Source organism: Rhodamnia argentea, chromosome 9 (genome assembly GCF_020921035.1).
Source record: "Rhodamnia argentea isolate NSW1041297 chromosome 9, ASM2092103v1, whole genome shotgun sequence".
NCBI lineage: Eukaryota > Viridiplantae > Streptophyta > Magnoliopsida > Myrtales > Myrtaceae > Rhodamnia > Rhodamnia argentea.
This window is the reverse complement of record NC_063158.1, coordinates 4,436,180-4,457,422: the sequence shown is the minus strand read 5'-3', so window position 1 is coordinate 4,457,422 and position 21,243 is coordinate 4,436,180. Positions and strand designations below refer to the sequence as shown.

The 21,243-nt window shown below is 41.9% G+C and overlaps 2 protein-coding genes across 4 annotated transcripts; one reads left to right on the top strand and one right to left on the bottom strand.

Annotated features, from left to right (window-relative positions):
• Positions 1-1,538: 1,538 nt before the first annotated feature.
• Positions 1,539-3,732, top strand: LOC115736919 (RING-H2 finger protein ATL22-like). 2 transcript variants are annotated; one of them, XM_030668812.2, is made up of 2 exons: positions 1,539-2,517; positions 3,383-3,732. In XM_030668812.2, the coding sequence occupies exons 1-2, from the start codon at positions 1,872-1,874 to the stop codon at positions 3,511-3,513; spliced, it is 777 nt and encodes a 258-aa protein (XP_030524672.1). In that variant the 5' UTR covers positions 1,539-1,871; the 3' UTR covers positions 3,514-3,732. The 2 variants fall into 2 exon arrangements, with proteins under 2 accessions (XP_030524672.1, XP_030524671.1); XM_030668811.2 differs by having other exon boundaries at positions 1,544-2,517; positions 3,380-3,732.
• An 11,996-nt stretch (positions 3,733-15,728) lies between these two features.
• On the bottom strand, positions 15,729-18,603 carry LOC115736916 (disease resistance RPP13-like protein 4). 2 transcript variants are annotated; one of them, XM_030668809.2, is made up of 3 exons: positions 17,595-18,603; positions 16,199-17,561; positions 15,729-16,103 (listed from the first exon to the last, which is right to left on the bottom strand). In XM_030668809.2, exons 1-2 carry the CDS (start codon positions 18,447-18,449, stop codon positions 16,233-16,235), a joined length of 2,184 nt encoding a protein of 727 aa, XP_030524669.1. In that variant the 5' UTR covers positions 18,450-18,603; the 3' UTR covers positions 15,729-16,103; positions 16,199-16,232. The 2 variants fall into 2 exon arrangements, with proteins under 2 accessions (XP_030524669.1, XP_048141356.1); XM_048285399.1 differs by having other exon boundaries at positions 15,729-17,561.
• Between the last annotated feature and the right edge of the window lie 2,640 nt (positions 18,604-21,243).

The following is a 21,243-nucleotide window of genomic DNA, read 5'->3' as shown; positions in this document are numbered from 1 at the left end:
TTTCCAATTTCAGGGGCTGGAACTGCTCACCCGGACCCGACTGATTTTTCTTTTTTATTTCTTCAAATCGGTATAAAAAAACATACTAATCCGAGAGCAGTGCTCTTTTCGTTTACCAGGAGCAGTACTCTTCTTTTTACTTTGAGCCCCTTAAGACCAAAAAAATAAAATAAAAAACAAAGGCAAGTTCCCCACTTTTTTCTTCTTCTTCTTCTTCTTCTTCTTCGACTCTATAAACAAACATGTCGCTGATTCCATTGGAAGATATAAATTCAGAACTTCTTATTTTGATACCATGTGAGATTTTTATGGCATTATTACTAATTGTCCTAAAAGTTTAAAATAGCCAATAACTTAGATTTATGTCAGCTATTGCCTAGGTCAGTGTCCTGGGAACCAAACTCAAAATACTCTGCGTCGCTTTCAAGCCCTTTTTTCCCCTTAAAATATTGCACCACTGATTTGTCGTGTAAAATGGCAAAAGAAAATAATCAGTAGGAAATTTTTTTTTTTTCCTCACTGGGAAATGCTTTTAGTAAATTCGATTTTGGAGAAAGTAAACCATTTTTTGGTATTTGTTTACGCTGAAAATAAGTTGGAATTTAGCTCTATGGTATTCAGTAATAAGTGAATCGCTAAAGTCAGTTTGTATCATTTGAAAATGACGAGTAATGACTAAGAAATTGGAATCAATACCTTCTTTACATATCCAATAATATATCGAACGAGAATTATAAAGAGATTATGAAATCATATTTATAAAACATTCTATATGACGGTATTTTTCTGAAAAAGTAGAAGAACGGGAGCATCAATGAAGTGTATTGAGGAGACAATCGACGAAACTTATGAGAAAACTCAAGAGATTTACCGGGAAACAAAATTAGATGAGAGATAGGAAATACAGTAGAGGAACCAATTCTTTTCAATTGGACACGCAGCAAGAATTAAGGGAAAAAATGATTTCCTTCTTAACAAAAATGGTGGGCTGCCGACCCAAATCCTTAAATTACGACATGGTAGGGCTTAAACTGCATAGTCTTAAATTTATTTTGGCGGGTCGTCGTCTTTCTGCACAAGCTACGTGGGAATTTACTGTTGAGAGAGATTTTCAGACAAGAGAAATTCCAGATGCAATTTAAATGAACATTTTGGAGAATTATGAATTTTGTGATGGCTTGAAAAGTTACGTCAATGTCGTTTTCCTGTTCCAAAAGTCAGACATCTGGAAGCCATCTCTTTCGAGTTGGAAAATTCAAACCAATGGATACCCAACAAAGACCAGGAGCAGGGGAGGTGAGACCTCTGAAACATTCCACGAACTAGCCGACAAAAAAGATGGGATTTTTCGCAGAAACAGAGGCCGACCAAAGCAATGAAAATTCCAGGAAAGAAGAAGGAAACATTTCGGAGAAAGATGGGAAAACCTCCATCCGTTGGCACTACCATATGCGAAAAATCTATTGCGTGACATGGTTTAACTACGGGTTCGGATTAGCACGACAGGAAGTTTCAGACGTAGGGAAGATCGATTCATTCTGGGATGGGGTTCTGCTGCAAGTCCTTCTGACTTTTCAACCTGAAAGTTCCAACCCTGTGAACACTCTTCTGCTTGACTTGACTCTGCTTTTTGTAATTTCAGTGGCTTCTCCGCGTCAAGTGGGGAATTTAATTAAAGAGTAAAGACCAAGAAGGGGTCTCATCTTCAGTGTTCTGGCAGTTGACCCTAGGCTTTTTAACACCTCCGGGGCACTTGGCTTCGTTATTCTAGCTGGGAGTTTTCTCGCCAAAGTTGCCCGGAAAAAGGTTGTATAATCACGTTTCCATCTTAATCAGCTGCTTCAGTATTCACACATTCTCTAGCAGCGCTGATGGCATCCTCGCCGATGGCATCCATTTTCTTGGTTATGGTCTTCTTATCCTCCATCTTTATAGCCACCGAAGCTTATAGGGCTAGTTCCAGAACTGTACAGTGCAGCCATGGAGGTCCTGGAATTCAATTCCCTTTCTGGTTGGAATTCCGGCAATCCCGCGACTGCAACTCTCCCGGGTTTGATCTGCTTTGTAGAGGGAACGCGACCGTGATTCGGTTCCCGTCTTACGGGGACTTGGTGGTGAAATCCATTCTTTACAACACTAGGAAGCTCAACCTCATTGACCCTAAAAGTTGTGTCCCTGAAGTCTTCCTCAATCTCAACCTCTCCCTCACACCCTTCCATTACTGGTATGCGGTTAGGAACTACACTTACTTCAACTGCTCGGCACCTCTTTCAAATGCTTTCAAGGAGATTCCATGCTTGAGTGGCGTCGGGTTTCACGTTTATACCGTCGAATCTTATCTTCCCGTGCCGGGTTCTTGCAAAAAGATTAAAACGGTTGCAATCCCGTTCTCTTATAGTCCGTATATATCTGATAACTCGTTTGGTCTCGGGTTGACATGGGACCTGCCTGGTCGTGAAAGCTTCGCCACAAAAGGTCATCGCCACATCTTATCTATTGACAGAGGAAATGGCAAAGGTAACTTTTCATCTCCCCGTATACTTCTGCAAATTTGAATTAATGGCGATAGATTCTGCATAAAGTTTCTTCTTTTTTTCAATGGTGGCCACGAGGTATCTATTACATGCATGACTAAGCTTAAAAGTGCAACTACAATCGTGAGTATCAAGCTAATCCAGAACTTTTCGAGTTTTTAAGCATGTTGAGATGAATAGTGACAACAAACCTCGATTAACCTCGGCTTGCAATCCTAATATCAATGTCTTTAGTAGAGGTTAGGCAGATTATTATCTGGACTCAACTTGATTATTGCCTTTCAACTTTTGAGTAGACAAGATCATTGGTAGTTGTGATCAAAACGAGCTCGGAAAGAAGCTCGCCTTGAAAACATTGTAGACCGAAATGGCCAGAATGGGTGGCAGGGCTTCAATCAGGTCTAAAATTCCCAACCATTCCAATTTCCAAAAAATCAAACAAAAAAGCTTCGAAAATAATGAGAAGTACTTCTCTGGAAATGGTTGAGCGAGATCAAAGATTGGATGGAAGGGGTGATCATATCACCTCGCCATGCCTGCATCTTATAATTTAAGACAACCTCAGCCAACTGCACAGTGCACACGACAGATATCAAAAACTTATGTTTGTGCCCCGGCTAGGTAGGCCGAATGAACCACTTGGTCTATGATCAAGTCTATAGAAGACTCTTTTCCTAGTCAGAAGGATGCACGCAGTCGAGCTTTTGGTATATTTTAGATTACAGGTTCCTGTACAGGTTAATTTTTTTCAATTGCTCAGAGATCCATGTGATTTTCATAAGTACTCACCCAATTGAATCAGCTATTTGTGTGGCTCTAAGCTCTTTCTATTTTCCCTGAAGCAGCAGTTCTAAGCATCGGAATCGTTATTGTCGCACTTGTTGCCCGGGCAAGTGTTAAAATTTATCGGTCTAGAGAGCTGCAGAAGCTGAAAAAGGAGCAGGAACTTGAAGCCCAAAAGTTATTAGCAGATTCTTAAAGCTCAAAAATCTGAAGCAACGGCTGATTGCTGGTATTTGAGACTTGAGTCGTGTAAAAATAAATTGGTGATGAAGAGCCGTCTCAAAACCATCAACCGGAGATTCAGAACTCAGTTGTTCTGTTAGTGTTAGAAAAACTGTACTCGTCGAATCTTTTTCGATTATAGTAACTCTGCTTTCCATCAGAATAGACCACACTACGACCCATCTTTTTCTCTCTTACTTGATCGGCGAATTTCATCGCTAAATGTCTGGAACATCCTTGTCAAATACGTCAAACTAAGACCATTAAACATCTCTTATGTCCCCTTCAGCTTTCACCTTTGCAAGAGAAAACCAAACCAGACGCATGAGGAAGTATTGCCAGCCAAAAAAGTAGTTACACTTAGGTCTCCATCTGGGAATTCAAGCACAGTTTAAGGGTAACCGAGTTGATGCAAATTGGTTTGATTCAGGAATTGAAGGTTACTTGTTCTGCTTGGGATGATGCACTGTATTTTGGCAATTACCCTTTCCCTTATCATATTTCTAACTATCTGAAATGTCACAACCTATGAGGGAAAATAATCACATGGCCTTCACTGAAATAACAGTGGATGGAATCCAGTTTGTGTCCTCGAACTTGTTGGTGTCGCAAAAGTTCGAGCTTATCAAAGGTTAGTTATGGGCAGGGCATACAAGAAATTTGCATGGACAGGAATAAGATAAAAACAAACGAAGAGAGAGTTTAAGACCTACTAGTATTCAGGAGAGCAGAAGCCGACAAAACATAATCTCAAGTGTGCTTGTCATCATCTTATGGAGATGAACAGTACAGACAAACACCTTCCACTATGCAATAAGATGAAAATGGAAAGGAAGTTCAGGGTCGATGATCATTACCCAGAAAGAAGAAGGGCCACAACTTCTAGGGCGTTCTTTCACTTTGTGCCATGGAGGAACATTCTCGTAACTTTCTGCACTTTCCCTTCTTCCAATAGCAATATCACCAACTTAGCTTTCTCCACTAGAAGCAGCAAGTTACATTATATCTACTATCTCACACGCTCACTCTGATGTAGAACATATATGTAGAGAGAGATAATAGCTGTACCTGGAACCTGAAATCAGAAGGAATACAATTATTAAACCTTCAAAAAATTTCCCAAAAGACGAGACCTTTAGTCATAATCTGAGCTTGCCAAGACCTTGGGACTACTAACATTCATGCTTGTGATGGTAATCTCTTGAAATTGCTTTCAGAAGAATGCTCTTTCAGCCACAATCCATTTTTGTTGCACGGGAACAAGGTGAGCTTGGGGCAATCAACCGTCTGCAAGCAGACTAATTCTGGAAATGATCGCCGCATCTCCCTCCAATCCATTGTCAACTCGTTCAAATACTTCAGACGCATAGTCGTGACTTTCCACTTCTTATCTCCTTGAACCTGGCCCAAATGATGGAGACGGCCTCCTCTGACATAGAGAGACTCTAGGTTCTCAAGCTTCTCGGGCAGTAGCCAGTCAGGTGGTTTGGTCGAAGGGTAACAGAGCAGGTCTAGTTTCTCCAGTTTTTCGAAAAGTTTTGGCTCGTTGGCTGCTGGTTTCTGGATAGCGCACTTCTTGAATGGAAATAATCCCGAGATGCATTTGCTTTTGATTGGCTCATCAACGGCTGACTTTGTACCTTTATCCTTATCCGAGATAGAATTCTCACCCCATTCAATGGTCAATTTGCGAAGCTCGCTGAATTGTTGAAGAGTCTTCAACTCCTTCTCTGACGGGAAAGACTCCCTGCTTGTGCGAAAGCCCAATTTCCTGAGTTTACGGAGCTTGGCCAAGTCATGGACAGTACAGTAGCTTCCACTTTTGAGATCACTAACCACAAATCCCATAAGCACTTCAAGCTTAACAAGCGAACCAAGCCCTTTGGGCATATATTCAAGCAAGTAGCAACCAGAAACATCCAGGCCTACGAGCTCCTTCAGGGAACATATTTCATCCGGAAGTGACTCGAGGCTGTGACAAGCTCTGAGATCCAAAATCCGCAGATTATAGAGCTTCCCAATTGAGTCGGGTAGCTCGGTAATTCTAGATATGCCCTGAAGGCTTAATAGCTTCAGGTGTTTCATGTGCTTCATGCCCCGTAGGAATTCCGTGTTCTCGACTTCGATATGATCTTTCTTTGACCCGCGCCAGCTTCCCAGGGAGAGACAATTTATGTTTTTCATATTCGAGAACCATTCCACCTTGAAATCCAGGTAAGGCTCATTGACATTGAACAAAGTATGCAGCTTTTCCAAATCCGAAACCTGGTTCTTGGCCATCATCTTCTGCCAGGAAGCCTCTTTTGATCTCACCAAAAAAGACCTGAGACACTTAGAGAAGTCCACCTTGGGGCAACCCCTGGAATCAAAGTCGAGAAACTCCGCTTCCTTGGCCAGAATCACGACCATAGAGCGTATAAGCGGCAACATCGTATAGCTTTTACTGTCAGTCACGATCCTGCGCTTCTTGATCACCGGTTGAATAAAACCCATATCCACAAACTCCTTCAGGATATCACCAACTGGCTTGTCTTTTCTATTTGAAGGGTCAATTAGCCCTTCCCCAATCCACCAGTAATACATGGCCCTCTTCTTGATCTTAGCATGCTCAGGAAACACAGCAAAACACAGCAAACACAGCTTCGATCGTGTATCAAGCCGCTCGTAGGTGGAACGCAAGTCCTTATAAACCGAACTACCAAGGAACTTCCGCTCCACCACTAAGTCGGGCATTGCTTTATAGCCACCAAACTCATCGGCCGCTTGCGCCCCCCTGTGAGCATCGGAGGTCAAGGACAATATCTTGTGGGAAGGGGGTATATGAAGCTTCAACTTGGTGACTATTTCGGCGACCTCAGAGAGCTGGACTTGGATCTTCTTCGGATCTCCATCCCCGTGGGTAGCCCCAGGTGTTTGCGTTGAATCCAGGAAGGCCGTGATCTTGCTGCGCTCAATGAGGGTCCTGATGAGCTTGCCGACACTGTCCTCGTTCTTCCTATGCATGTCCAACGTGTCCTTCACATAACCGAGGTCCCTGTTAAGCCTCTCGATCTGGTCACATAGCTGAACATTTAAATCATCGTGAAGAGAATTCTCGGTGGCTTCCTCTCCATCGCTGTTGCTTCTCCTCGGATTCTTCTTCGTCTTCTCCTTCTCCCCCCTGGACTTGCCTCCTCTGCCGCTGCTGCCGCTTCCATGGCTGCCGCTCTCGACGGGCAAGCTCGTCGCTCTCCTGATGTCGCCCTGAAAGTCGCCGGCTTTCTGGTTGACTTGGGCCTCGTCGTCGCTCCGGGGTGGAAGCCGCTGCTTCACTTGAGAGAAGTAGTAAAGCAGAGAAGGGATGGTGCGCTCGATGACCTGGACGGTGGGGATTGGGTCGTAGACCTCTAGGTGGGAGAGATCTGGGTGTGAAGCTGACGACGTGGCCCTTGAGGAGCGACGAGGACTGACTGACTGAGAGAACTCAAAATGGAAGAAAATGGAGAGAACAGAGCAAGATTTCAGTCATCTTCAAGCTTCTGCCATGAAGTGAAGCAGACGACTAGAGTAGCTCTCTCTATCTCACAGTCTATTAACTCCTCTCAAATCAAGAACAGTCCGGCAATGGCATAATCACAGCTAAGGTGTGGGGTCATTCTTTCTTTACGACATTTTGTTTCTCATGACCTGTCTGTCTATTCCCTTGAGCCTTTGCTAGGACCAGATGAATAGTGCTTGAGAAAATCAGCAGATTCCCCTTCCCCCCGCCACCCCCTACTACAATGAATTACGAATATGAGTGGCGGTAATCACCTCCACATCACAGAGCATTGCTACAGGGAAGATTCCAAATTCTCAAAATTGCGGATGTTGCTTTCCAGTCTGCAGCTTCCATACACACGCAGAGTCACAGACATCCATCCACGAGTCTGAGCAAGAGAGACGATGCTAGAGCAAATGCAAAGCTTGCTAAATCATTCCACACACTTTATACTACTTTTGAAATTTTTAGACCAAGGCATGATTTGATATTTAAATATTTTTAATGTTATGTTGAGTGAACGATGTTCTTCGCGTCGTGCCCGGTCTTCTTCATAATACGGCAACCTTTCTTTTTGGGCAAAAAAGTAATTGGTTATATTCATTTTTTTCGATGGCAAAAAAGTGATTGGTTATATTTCATTTTCAATGCTAGAGATGCTTTTCCACTGTGAATGCTCAAGGCCCCATATTTGTCAACATTCGCATGCTATCTAATGGAAATGACCCAGAACCTAACCTGTCGAAATCGGTAACAAGTTACAGGATCGGCTCTAATGTAATAGGAAGTGCATAGCAGAAACTCGATAGCTTTCGCCTAGGAAGATCTCCAAGAGAGAGCTTAAATCCGAGCTTGTCAATATATTCAATTGTACCCATCTTTATTTAAAAACATAAGTCAATGAATTATGATCCAACTATGATATATTAACTTCTCTACACCACACAAATTATTCGATATGGAATTTCTCTAAGACAATTCGCACATGCATCCTAACAAAGGGTCTATTCAAGTCCCATCTTATTCTTAATTGAATGTTTATAGTGAATTAGGCGGCGCATGGTATCCGTTCAGTTCCGGAAAACCGATTCTAACTAAAATGATTTTTTCTGATTCTGTTTTTGGATGAGTTTTAGAGAATCAGAACGCGTTTAATAACTATCCAAAATTTATGTTCCTGGAATATAAACGCGTTCGATAACTGTACAAAATTTCTATTTCGAAAAACTGTTACTCTTCCTAATTTTTTTCATTTAAGTCAAATAACTATGTAGTTACTTTGTAAAATTTTATCCTAAATTGAAGACTAATTTCTAATGCACACTAAAATAATTTAAAATATATTATTTTTTTAGCGTGTCATAAATGAAACACAAATTTTAATACATGATGTTTGAAGTTTGATTGAATCATGGGACAATTCCCATATTAAGAACTCATTTTTTCTTTAAATGTTGCGCTGTCCAAAATACATACAAATATAGCAGCCAAATAACCAAATTATCCACTGAAAAAAAAATGAAATTATCCTTCTTGATACGAAGTACAAGTCCTTCACTATCATTTTGCAGCTTCTATCCTAAATCAAAGTGGGTGTTTGGCTCCGGCTCCTCGTGGAGATGGTCACATTTTGTGACGCACGGTTACGAGTATATATGTTATCATCCGCATGTTGAATGCCCTCATCTTCTGCGACATTTCTTGTAGAAGAGTGAAATATATGAAATCTAGGAAATTTAGGCCCAAATTTATGAAAATGAGTTCAAACTAGCCTAATCTAAGCTTCTTCTATTTTTAGGGATTTTCTAAATTTTTTGTGATTTAAAAAAAATCAATTTTTTCAAATTTTTTTTTATTATGTTGAGGGAAAAGTGACGAGAGAACTAAAAGGGAAAAGTGAAAAATGTGAGACTTTATTCTGTTTTGTGATTCTCAAAAGTGATTCTTTTTTTCAAAATCAACTTTTTTTTTGTTCTGGATTTTGCTCTAAAACTTATTTTGATTTTCTAAAACCGATTCTAGAAACAGAATCGGAATCATTTACGTTACCAAACAGGGTTCTCATCTTTTTTTGTTCCAAGGAATAGAATCATAGAACCAGAATAGTTCTCATGCATGCCCTTATCACCTCTAATGATTACCATTTGCTACTACAATCCACTGACCATAACACATATTTAGACACACAAAGAATATGAAACACTTCCAAAATAAAAGTCTCGGTCATGGAATACCATACAATAGCGCGGAGACACAGGACAAGACAAATACAAAAACAAAAACTTATTCCAAGTTCGAGGTTCTAGGTTCCACCTCCTAGAGCCAGGAACTAACCCGTCAGAATCGGTTCTCCAATTTTTGAAACCCGGAACATACATATCTTGAAATCCGAACCTACCTAGTTCCACCTGTTTGGGTCTCCAATTCTCGATTCTATCATGAAATCGTGTTCACCCCTACTACCTAACTTGTGTAATTAGTGGTCATTTATCAAATGATTTATCCTAGGAATTTCACGTGAAATCATGGCTGGAGGGTGACAATTTGCAAACAATGAATTAGAAAGCGCATATGACAAAGAAAAAAAATTAGAAAGCACATAACACAGCAATCGGGTTACATTTTGCTTGAGGGACAAATTATCCAAAAAATTTTAAACCTATTGCACTTTTGCCAATTTAGTCTTAAAATTTTCAATTGTGCCATTTAAATCTCAAACATGTTCACATTTTTATCAATTTAGTCCATCCAGCCATTTTTTACCAAAAATCGCTGATTGGATGTCGGCCGTCCTATGTGGCGCAGCCAATGCCGATGTGGATAATTTTAAATATTATTTTTTTAATATTACTTATCTATTTATTTATTTTCTTCTCGTCTTCCTCTAGCCGGTTGCCGGGCCTAGGTGACCAACCCTCACCAATGGCCATCGGGGGTGATCTTCTCCGGAGGCGGCCCTCGCCTGCGGTCGGTCGCCTAGGCCCGACAACCGGCTAGAGGAAGAAGGAAAGGAAAAAAAGAAAGAGAAAGAAAAGAAAAAATAATTAAAAATTTTACAAAATAATATTAAAATACCATTAAAAATTATCAACGTTAGCATCGGCCGTGCCATGTAGGACAGCATGCATCTACGTCCGTAATTTCTTGCCAAAATGGATCGTATGGACTCAATTGACAAAACATGAATAGGTCTAGGACTCAATTAGCATAATTAAAAAGTTTAAGAATGAATTGACAAAAGTGTAGGTTTTTTTGAACAATTTTTTTTTCTTTACTTGAGTGCAAACTCTCTCTCCTCCGAAAAGAGAGAATTTTAAGTACTTTCTTATACCCTATGTGTTATTATTTGTCTCTTTCTATCTCTTTCGAAATGGTAACATTGGCCAGCGCCGATAATTGATTATCAAAGGTCACGTCACATTCGGAGTGCACTTGAATGTTACCTCATCGGAAAAGTCCTATGTCGTTGCATAACGATAGACTCTTCCATGGACAAAGTAAACCCCAACATAACTCACTTTTCAAAAGGCAAATCGCTCGTCATTGCCTTATCCACCGCCAATGTATAAAACATGTTTACACGTTGACGAGGGACGCTATCCTGTGATTTCTAATTTTGAACAAGAGCAAGGTGATTTTTTTTCCTGTTTCCGATAAGTTCGCCAGACATGAAAGGGACATGTCGGCCAGAAGAAGCTGCTTGATAAAAGATTGTTGGGGGGAGACAAAAGGCGAGGAACATGAAATTCTGCAACACTGATGGTTCTCTATTCTGGTAGGACAAAGCCATTTCTAGCACCACAAGGAAACATTTGAGGAATCTGCTGATTCGGGCAAACCTCGGTGGCCTTACAGATTCATAGTCGCCATGACCCGTTTTTCTCCTGATTTCGCGATGGCATTCCGTGAACCACCCCTGAAAATATGGATCTACTCCTAAAATCCAGTATCCGGGACTAGCGTCGGCGCGAGAATTTTGATTCTCGAACGAAAGCCCAGTGACCTGAACATGCTGTAAACTCCAGCAATGCCAATCTCTGCACATCTCGGGACAGATAAAGACTCCGCAAAAACTTTGCTCAGGAACGCAAAGACTCAGACGAGTAAATATGGCGAAAGCAAAGACTTTTCCCTAGAGTCGGCCAAGTCAAGAGAGAATTTATTGTTCACACACACTCGATGATGAAGACTGGAAGTCAAGATTCAGAGCTGAACCCAGAGGGAGAGAGAGAGAGAGAACATCGCATGAAGACCCCACCATATCCCAATCGCAACGACCATATCTTTGGACTTTGCTTCCTCGATCGCACACTTTCTTATCATTTCTCACTTACTTCAGGTACATCGCAACAACTGCCATCTTAAGGCGTGCACAACAATAATTTTGGAGTAGAATTTCTACTCCAGAAATGCTTATGGAGCAAAAATCTTTTTGATAACGCAACTCTTGAAGCAGAAATCTATTTGGTTTGCAACTTCATTTTTCTACTTCTAGAGCATTTTTTGCTCCAAAAGTAGTTTCAGAGCCGCTTCAAAAATTTAAAAAAAAAATTACTTCTCTCCAGAAGTTGATTTCAAGAGCAAAGGTAGGAAAATCAATTTTTGCTCAAAAGTTGATTTTTAATGCAAGAGTGTTGCCATGTGCGCCTAAACAGCTAAGCTTGCGACCTAAACAAGTTGAAGTCTGGTTTCAGAACCGCAGAGCAAGGTAAGAAGAGAAAAAAAAAAAAAAACGAATATATTTTGCATATATGATACTCCTTGAAACCCAGGTGAGGCTCGTCCATCACTACTCCGTGCCGGGAAGACCCTTCCTATCTCACCAAACAAGACCTAGGACACTATGAGAAGTTCAGCCTGGGGTGACCCCAGGAATCGAAGTAGAAAACACTCCTCTTCCTTGGCCAGACTCACCACCCTAGAGCGCATAAACGGTAACATCCTGCGCTTCATTTGATGGAAGAAGCCAAGCAGATAAGGGATGACGCACTCGTCGATGATCTGGACGGTCAGGTCTCGGTCGGGGACATCTAGGCGGGAGAGATCTGCATCAGAAGCCGACAACATAATCAAGTTTGAAATGGCATTAAAACCAGAATTATGTCATTCATAAGATTTTGTGATTCAAGATGGATTTAAGTTTGGTGAACTGAAGAAGCTGAATGAATTGATGCAAGGATTCTTTTGTTGCTGAGGTTGGCGTATCCATGAAAACCTTTCCAATCTACGACTTTCTTATTCAGACGTCGTTTCGGACAGCTGCGGCTTGGGGGGATAATCTTCCTTTCGACTTTTTTGTGGCCTAAGCTATCCTAAAATTCCCTAGCAACTTCGCTGCGAACAAGAGAAATTCTTTTCCCCAAAGGCCCAACTTTGGTTTTTATTGAACCGGGTTCAGTGGCGATGAGGGACAGGATTTGAATCATTCAAATCAATGATTACAACCGAATTTGCATAATTCAGGCCTTGTGATGGCAGGTCGACCTTTTCCACAAGTGGTTACAATTCCTCGGTTGCCACTGTACTCAATCGCCAATTTGAATCTTCATCTTCAATCGGCATCTTCTAGGATGTTTCTTTTTACTCGGTGCCATGGAGTGACATGCTTGTAACTTTCTGCACTTTCCCTTGTTAGTCGTACTCTGAGCTCTGCCAAGACCTTGAGAACACTGGTTTAGTTATTCATGCTTGTGATGTTAATCTCTTGTGTGATTGCTTTCAGGAAACTGCTCTTTTTCCCACACTCCATTTCTGTTGCTCCGGAACAAGGTGAGCCTTGGGCAATCAACCATCTGCAATCAGACTAAATCTGGAAAAGATCGCCGCCATCTCCCTCCAATCCATTGCCAACTCGTTCAAGTACTTCAAACGCATAGTATTGACTTTCCGCTTCTTACCTCCTTGAACCTGGGCCCAAATGATGGAGACAGCCTCTTCTGACATAAAGAGACTTTTAGGTTCTCAAGCTTCTCGGGCAGTAGCCATTTTGGCGGCACGGTCGAAGGGTGACAAAGCAGGTCTAGTTTCTCCAAATTTTCGAAAAGTTTCGGCCCTTCAGTTGTTGGTCTCTGGGGAGCGGATTTCCTGATTGGGAATAGTACCATGATGCATTTGGTTTTGATTGGATCATCAACGGCTGACTCTGTATCTTTATCCTTTTTCTGAGATAGAAGTTTCGCCCCATTCAATTGTCAATTTGCGAAGCTCATTAAATTCTTGAAGAGTCCTCAACTCCTCCTCTGTTGGGAAAGACTCCCTGCTTGTGCGAAAGCCCAATTTCCTGAGTTTGCGGAGCTTGGCCAAGTCATGGACAGTACAGTAGCTTCCACTTTTGAGATCACTAACCACAAATCCCATAAGCACTTCAAGCTTAACAAGCGAACCAAGCCCTTTGGGCATATATTCAAGCAAGTAGCAACCAGAAACATCCAGGCCTACGAGCTCCTTCAGGGAACGTATTTCATCCGGAAGTGACTCGAGGTTGTGACAAGCTCTGAGATCCAAAATCTGCAGATTATAAAGCTTCCCAATCGAGTCGGGTAGCTCGGTGATTCTAGATATGCCCTGAAGGCTTAATAACTTCAGATGTTTCATGTGCTTCGACATGATCTTTCTTTGACCCCCGCCAGCTTCCCAGGGAGAGAGAATTTATAACTTCTCATATTTGAGAACCATTCCACCTTGAAATCCAGGTAACGCTCATTGACATTGAATAAAATATGCAGCTTTTCAAAATCCGAAATCGGGGTCTTGTCCATCACCTTCTGCCAGGAAGCCTCTTCTGATCTCACTAAACAAGACCTAAGACACTTAGAAAAGTCTGCTGTGGGGCAATCCCTGGAGTCGAAGTCGAAAGGCTCCGCTTCCTCAGCCAGAATCACCACCATAGAGCGTATATCATGCAGTAACATAGTATAGCTTTTACTCATAGTCACCATCCTGCGCTTCTTGACCAGCGGTTGAATAAAACCCGTATCTACAAACTCCTTCAGGATATCACCGACCTATCTGTTCCAGGGTCAATTAACCCTTCTCCGATCCACCAGTAATACATTGCCCTCTTCTTGATCTTAGCATGCTCAGGAAATACAGCAAACATAGCTTCGATCGTGCATCTACAATCGTGAGTATCAAGCTAATCCAGAATTTTTCGAGTTTTACAATCATGATTTACAATCCTAATATCAATATCTTAAGTAGAGGTTAGGAAGATTATTGTCTGGACTCAACTTGATTATTGCCTTACGGCTTTTGAGTAGACGCGATTGGCAGTTGTGATCAAAACAAGCTCAGAAAGAGGCTCTCCTTGAAAACGTTGTAGACCGAAATGGCCAGAATGGGTGGCAGGGCTTCAATCAGGCCTAAAATCCCCAACCATTCCAATTACCAAACAATCAAACAAAAAGCTTTCGAAAATAATGAGAAGTACTTCTCTGAAAATGGTTGAGTGAGATCAAAGATTGGATGGAAGGGGTGATCATATCGCCTCGCCGTGCCTGCATGTTATAATTAAGACAACCTCAGCCATCTGGACATGACAGATATCAAAAACTTATGTTTGTGCCCTGGCTAGATAGGCCGAATGAACCGCTTGGTCTATGACCAAGTCTATAGAAGACTCTTTTCCTAGTCAGAAGCATGCCCGCAGTCAAGCTTTTGGTATATTTTAGCTTACAGGTTCCTGTACAGGTCATTTTTTTTTCAATTGCTCAGAGATTCGTGCGATTTTCATATGTACTCACCAAATTGAATCAGCTAATATATTCTGTGGCTCTAAGGTCTTTCTATTTTCGCTGAAGCAGCAGTTCTAAGCATCAGAATCATTAGTGTCGCGCTTGTTGCCCTGGCAAGTGTTAAAATTTATCGGTCTAGAGAGCTGTAGAAGCTGAAAAGGAGCCGGAACTTGAAGCCCAAAAGTTATTAGCAGATTCTTAAAGCTCAAAAATCTAAAGCAACGGTCGATTGCTGGTATTTGAGCTTGAATCATGTAAAAATAAATTGGTGATGAAGAGCCGTCTCAAAACCATCAGCCAGAGATTCAGACTTCAGTTGTTCTGTTAGTATTACAAAAACTGCACGAGTCGAATCTTTTTCGATTATAGTAACTCTGCTTTCCATCAGAGTAGACCACATTACGACCCATCTTTTTCTCCCTTTCTTGATCGGCGAAATTCATCGCTAAATGTCAGGAACATCCTTGTCAAATACATCAAACTAAGACCATTAAACATCTTGTATGTCCCCTTCAGCTTTTGCCTTTGCAAGAGAAAACCAAACCAGATGCATGAGGAAGTATTGCCAGCCAAAAAAGTAGATAACACTTAGGTCTCCATCTGGGAATTCAAGCACCGTTTAAGGTTAGCCAAGATGATGCAAACTGGTTTGATTCAGGAATTGAAGGTTACTGTACATGGCCAGCTCGTTCTGCTTGGATGATCACTGTATTTTTTGCAACTACGTCCTTTCCCCTTATCACATTCCAGCTATTTGAAATGTCATAATCTACGAGGGGAAAAAAATCACATGGTCTTCGCCGAAACAACGGTGGATGGAATCCGGTTTGTGTACTCAAACTTGCCAGTGTCGCAAAGTTAGAGCTTATCAAAGGTAGGCTATGGTCAGGGCATACAGGAAATTTCCATTACCAGAACGAGATAGGAACAAAGAGAGAGTTTAAGACCTACTAGTATTCGGGAGAGCAGAAGTCGTGAAACATAATCTTAAGTGTGCTTGTCATCATCTTATGGAGATGAACAGCCCAGACAAACACCTTCCACTATGCAATAAGATAAAAATGGAAGGGCAAGTTCACGGAAGATGATCATTACACAGAAGGAAGAAGGGCCACATCTTCTAGGATGATCTTTCACTCTTTGCCATGGACTGACATGCTTGTAACTTTCTGCACTTTCCCTTCTTCCAATGACAGTATCACCAACTTAGCTTTCTCCACTAGAAGCAGCAAGTTCACCATATCTACCAATCTCACAAGCTCACACTTATGTAGAATATTTATAGAGAGAGATACTAGCTGTACCTGGAACCTGAAATCAGAAGGAATACAATTAAACCTTCACGAAAATTCCCAAAAGATGAGACCTTTATAAAAATAAAAATAAAAAAGAGCGGCTAGCCATACTCTGAGCTTGCCAGGACCTTGCGACTACTAGTATTCATGCCTGTGGTGTTAATCTCTTCCGATTGCTTTCAGAAAACTGCTCTTTCAGCCACACTCCATTCTTGTTGCACGGGAACAAGGTGAGCTTCGGGCAATCAACCGTCTGCAAGCAGACTAATTCTGGAAATGATCGCTGCATCTCCCTCCAATCCATTGTCAACTCATTCAAATACTTCAGACGCATAGTCGTGACTTTCCACTTCTTATCTCCTTGAACCTGGCCCAAATGATGGAGACGGCCTCCTCTGACATAGAGAGACTCTAGGTTCTCAAGCTTCTCGGGCAGTAGCCAGTCAGGCGGTGTGGTCGAAGGGTAACAAAGCAGGTCTAGTTTCTCCAGTTTTTCGAAAAGTTTTGGCTCGTCAGCTATTGGTTTCTGGGTAGCGCATTTCTTGAATGGAAATAATCCCGAGATGCATTTGATTTTGCTTCGGTCATCACCAGCTGACTCTGTACCTTCATCCTTTTCTGAGATCTCACCCCATTCAATTGTCAATTTGCGAAGCTCACTCAGTTGTTGAAGAGTCGTCAACTCCCCCTTTGATGGGAATGTCTTCCTGCTTGTCCGAAAGCCCAATTTCCTGAGTTTGCTGAGCTTGGCCAAGTCCTGGACAGTACAGTAGCTTCCACCTTTGAGATCACTAACCACAAATCCCATAAGCACTTCAAGCTTAACAAGCGAACCAAGCCCTTTGGGCATATATTCAAGCAAGTAGCAACCAGAAACATCCAGGCCTACGAGCTCCTTGAGGGAACATATCTCATCCGGAAGTGACTCGAGGTTGTGACAAGCTCTGAGATCCAAAATCCGCAGATTATAAAGCTTCCCGATCGAGTTGGGTAGCTCGGTGATTCTAGATATACCCTGAAGGCTTAATAACTTCAGATGTTTCATGTACTTCAAGCCCCGGAGGAATTCCGTGTTCTCGACTTCGATATGATCTTTCTTCGACCCTCGCCAGCTTCCCAGGGAGAGAGAGTTTATGTTTTTCATATTCGAGAACCATTCCACCTTGAAATTCAGGTAACTCTCATTGACATTGAACAAAGTATGCAGCTTTTCCAAGTCCGAAACCTGGGTCTCGGCCATCATATTCTGCCAGGAAGCCTCTTTTGATCTCACCAAACAAGACCGGAGACACTTAGAGAAGTCCACCGTGGGGCAACCCCTGGAATCGAAGTCGAAAAACATCGCTTCCTTGGCCAGAATCACGACCATAGAGCGTATAAGCGGTAACATCGTATAGCTTTTACTGTTAGTCACGATCCTGCGCTTCTTGATCACCGGTTGAATAAAACCCATATCCACAAACTCCTTCAGGATATCACTAACTGACTTTTTTGTTTTTTTGGTCAGATCACCAACTGACTTGTCTTCTCTATTTGAAGGGTCAATTAGCCCTTCCCCAATCCACCAGTAATACATGGCCCTCTTCTTGATCTTAGCATGCTCAGGGAATACAGCAAAACACAGCAAACACAGCTTCGATCGGGTATCGAGCAGGTCATAGGTAGAACGTAAGTTCTTATAAACCGAACTACCAAGGAACTTCCGCTCTACCGCTAAGTCGGGCATTTCTCTATAGTCGCCGAACTCATTGGCGGCTTGCGCGCCCCTGTGAGCATCGGAGGAGGTCGAGGACAATATCTTGTGGGAAGGGGGGATATGAAGCTTCAATTTGGTGACCATTTCAGCGACCGCAGAGAGCTGGACTTGGATCTTCTCCGAATCGCCGTGGGCAGCCCCAGGTGTTTGCGTCGAATCCGCGGTCTTGCTTCGCCTGATGAGGTCCTTGATGAGCTCGCCAACACGGTCCTCGATCTTCCTATGCTTCTCCAACTCGTCCTTCACATAACCGAGGTCTCTGTGGAGCCTCTCGATCTGATCAGACAGCTGAACATTCAAATCCTCGTGAAGAGAATTGTCGGTGGCTTCCTTGCCGTCGCTGCTGCTTCTCGTCGGACCCTTGTTCTCGTTCTTGTCCTTCCTGGACTTGTCTCCTCTGTCCACGTCGGGCAAGCTCCTCGTTCTCCTGAAGTCGCCGGCTTTCTGGTTGACTTGGGCATTGTCGTCTTTCCGGGGTGGAAGGCTCTGCTTCAGTCCAGAGATGTAGTCAAGCAGAGAAGGGATGATGCTCCCGATGACCTGGCCGATCGGGATTGGGTCGGAGACCTCTGGGAAGGAGAGATCTGGGTGTGAAGCTGACGACATGGCGCGTCGAGGAGCGACGAGGACCGACTGACCGACGGAGAGAATCCCCAATGAAAGAGAAATGGAGAGAACAGAGCAAGATTTAAGTCTTCGTCAAGCTTCTGGCCATGAACTGAAGCAGACGACAAGAGCATCAGTGGCTACCCTCAAATAAAAAAAAACAGTCCGGCAACGGCATAATCGGTGATCACAGCTAAGGCGTGGGGTCAATCTTTCTTTCAACTTTTCTCAAGACCTGACCTGTACATTCCCTTTAGCCTTTGCTAGGACCAGATGATTAGTGCTCGGGAAAAATTGCAATCTGAGTCCCAGAAAAATTTTGGAAAAATTACGATCGAGTATTAAAACTTATCAAATTGATGAAATTAAATCGTTTTCTTGATTACGTTTTTTTTCTTTTGAAGTTTTAAGATTTAATTATATTTTCTTAACAAATTTTAAGACTTTAACCGCACTTGTACTCGAGAATATCTGCAAATTCCCTACAATGAAGAATGAGCCACGAATATGAATGGCGGCAATCACCTCGCCTTCACAGAACATTGCTACAGGGAAACAGAGATCAGCAAAGATTCCAAAGCCTCAGAATTGTGGAGGTTGCTTTCCAGTCTGCAGCTCCCAAACGCACACGGACATCCATCCGCGTGTCCGAGTAAGAGAGAAGCCACCGGAGCAAATGCACAGCCTCTTAAATCGCTTTCCATGCTTTGGTTCCTTGAAATTCGTAAGTGAAGGCGAAATTTAATATTTAAATATCATCATGTTGTGTTTAGTGAGCGATGATCTTTGCTGCATGCCCGGTCATCTCTAGAATGTGATGGTGATTAGGCAGGTGTCAATAGTTCAGTTCGATTTGATTTTTCACCATTAAAGTGTGAATTTGAACCGAACCAAATCTCGCCCTAAATCGAAATGAATTGAACTAAAAATCCAATTCGATTCGGTTTGGTTGGGTTTTTTATTTCTTTTTCTTTTTTTGTTTTCCTTTTTTATTTGGTTCAAATCCGGCAGAGCCCTCGGCCATCGAAGGAGGAAAAATCAAACCGAACCGAACCATTAAAGTGTGAACTTGAACCGAGCCAAATCTCACCCTAAATAGAAAATGAACTGAATCAAAAATCCAGTTCGATTAGGTTTAGTTGGGTTTTCAATTTTTCTTTTTTGATTTTTCTTTTTCTTTTTCTTTTTCTTTTTCTTTTTCTTTTTCTTTTCCTTATTTATTTGGTTCAAATCCGGTGGAGCCCTCGGCCACCGGCGGAGGGCCAACGCCCCCTGGGGCAAGGGCCGGTGGGGGTCGCCGGCGCTTTGCCCTAAAAAAAGGAAAAAATCAAATAAAAAAATAATGGCTATTTAAAGATTTTAGCGTGTTTTAGTTAACCAAACTGAAATAATCGAACTGGAAAAAATAATGGTTATTTTTCAATTACCCGAATCGAAAATCGAACCAAATCGAAATGCATGAAATTTTTAGTTTAGTTCTATTTTGTTCGCGATTCGATTCGATTCGATTCGATTTTTTAGTTCAATTTTGACACCCTAGCAACGACCACCTTTCTATGATTTTAGGCCAAAAAGTGATTGTTTATATTTCACTTTCGATGCGAGAGATGCTTTTCCACTATGATTGGTCAAGGCCTCATATTTGTCAACATTCGCATGCTGCTCAACTTATGTAATTAGTGGTCCCTTATCAAATGATTTATCCCAGGAATTTCATGTGAAATCATGGGTTGGAAGGGGGACAATTTGCAAATGATGAATTATAAAGCGCATGACGCAGCAATTGGGTTGCCTTTTTTTTTTTTTTGGGTCGAAAGGATTGCATTTTACTTGAGAGTAAAATTGTCCAAAAAGCCCTAAATTTATTGCACTTGCTAATTCAGTTTTAAACATTTTAATTCTGTCAAATGAGTCCTAAATCGTTCCATGTTTTATTAATTGAGTCATAAATAATTTCACGTTTTGTCAATTGAGTCCATTCGGCCAATTCCGATCGCAAATTACCGACATGGGCGTCGGTCGTCCTAGATGGCGTGGCCGAATATAGACAATTTTCAATAATACTTCAATATATTTTTAGAATTTTGTGTACTTATTCATTCGTTCTTTTTCATTTTCTTTCTTCCGTTATTCCTCTAAGCAAGGGCCGGCAAGGTCAACATCGCTAGCTGTCACCGGGGCTCGGTGACAGGCTAGTGGAAGAAGGAGAGGGGAAAAAAAAAAGAAGTGAAAGAAAAGAAAAAATTAATAAATCAATTCTAAAAGTATTAAGATATCATTAATAATTGTCCACGTCGATCTTGGTCGTGCCACGTAAGACAGCCAACATCCACATCGGCGATTTATGGACAAAATTAACTGCATTGACTCAATTGGTAAAACGTAAAAAATGTTTAAAAACGTATACTAGGTTGAGAACTTTTTGGACAATTTCTCCTTTTGCTCAAAGTGCAAACTCTCTGTCCCCAACAAAGACAGAATTTTAAGTACTTTCTTATACCTTACGTGTTATAATTCGTTTCTTTTATCTCTTTCAAAATGGCGACACTGCCCAGTCCAGATGATTGACTATCGCAAGGTCAAATCACATTCCGGGTGCACTTGGAAATTTATTCTCATTGGAAGAGTTCTATATCGTAAAAGATTTCATCTTTCCATTAGCATTGCACAACGATGGACGGACTCGTCCATGGCAAGTAAATCCCAACATAACTCACAATTCGAAACACAAATGGCTCATAATTGCCAGATCCACCGCCAACGCATAGGCATGTTTTACTCGTCGACGAGGGAC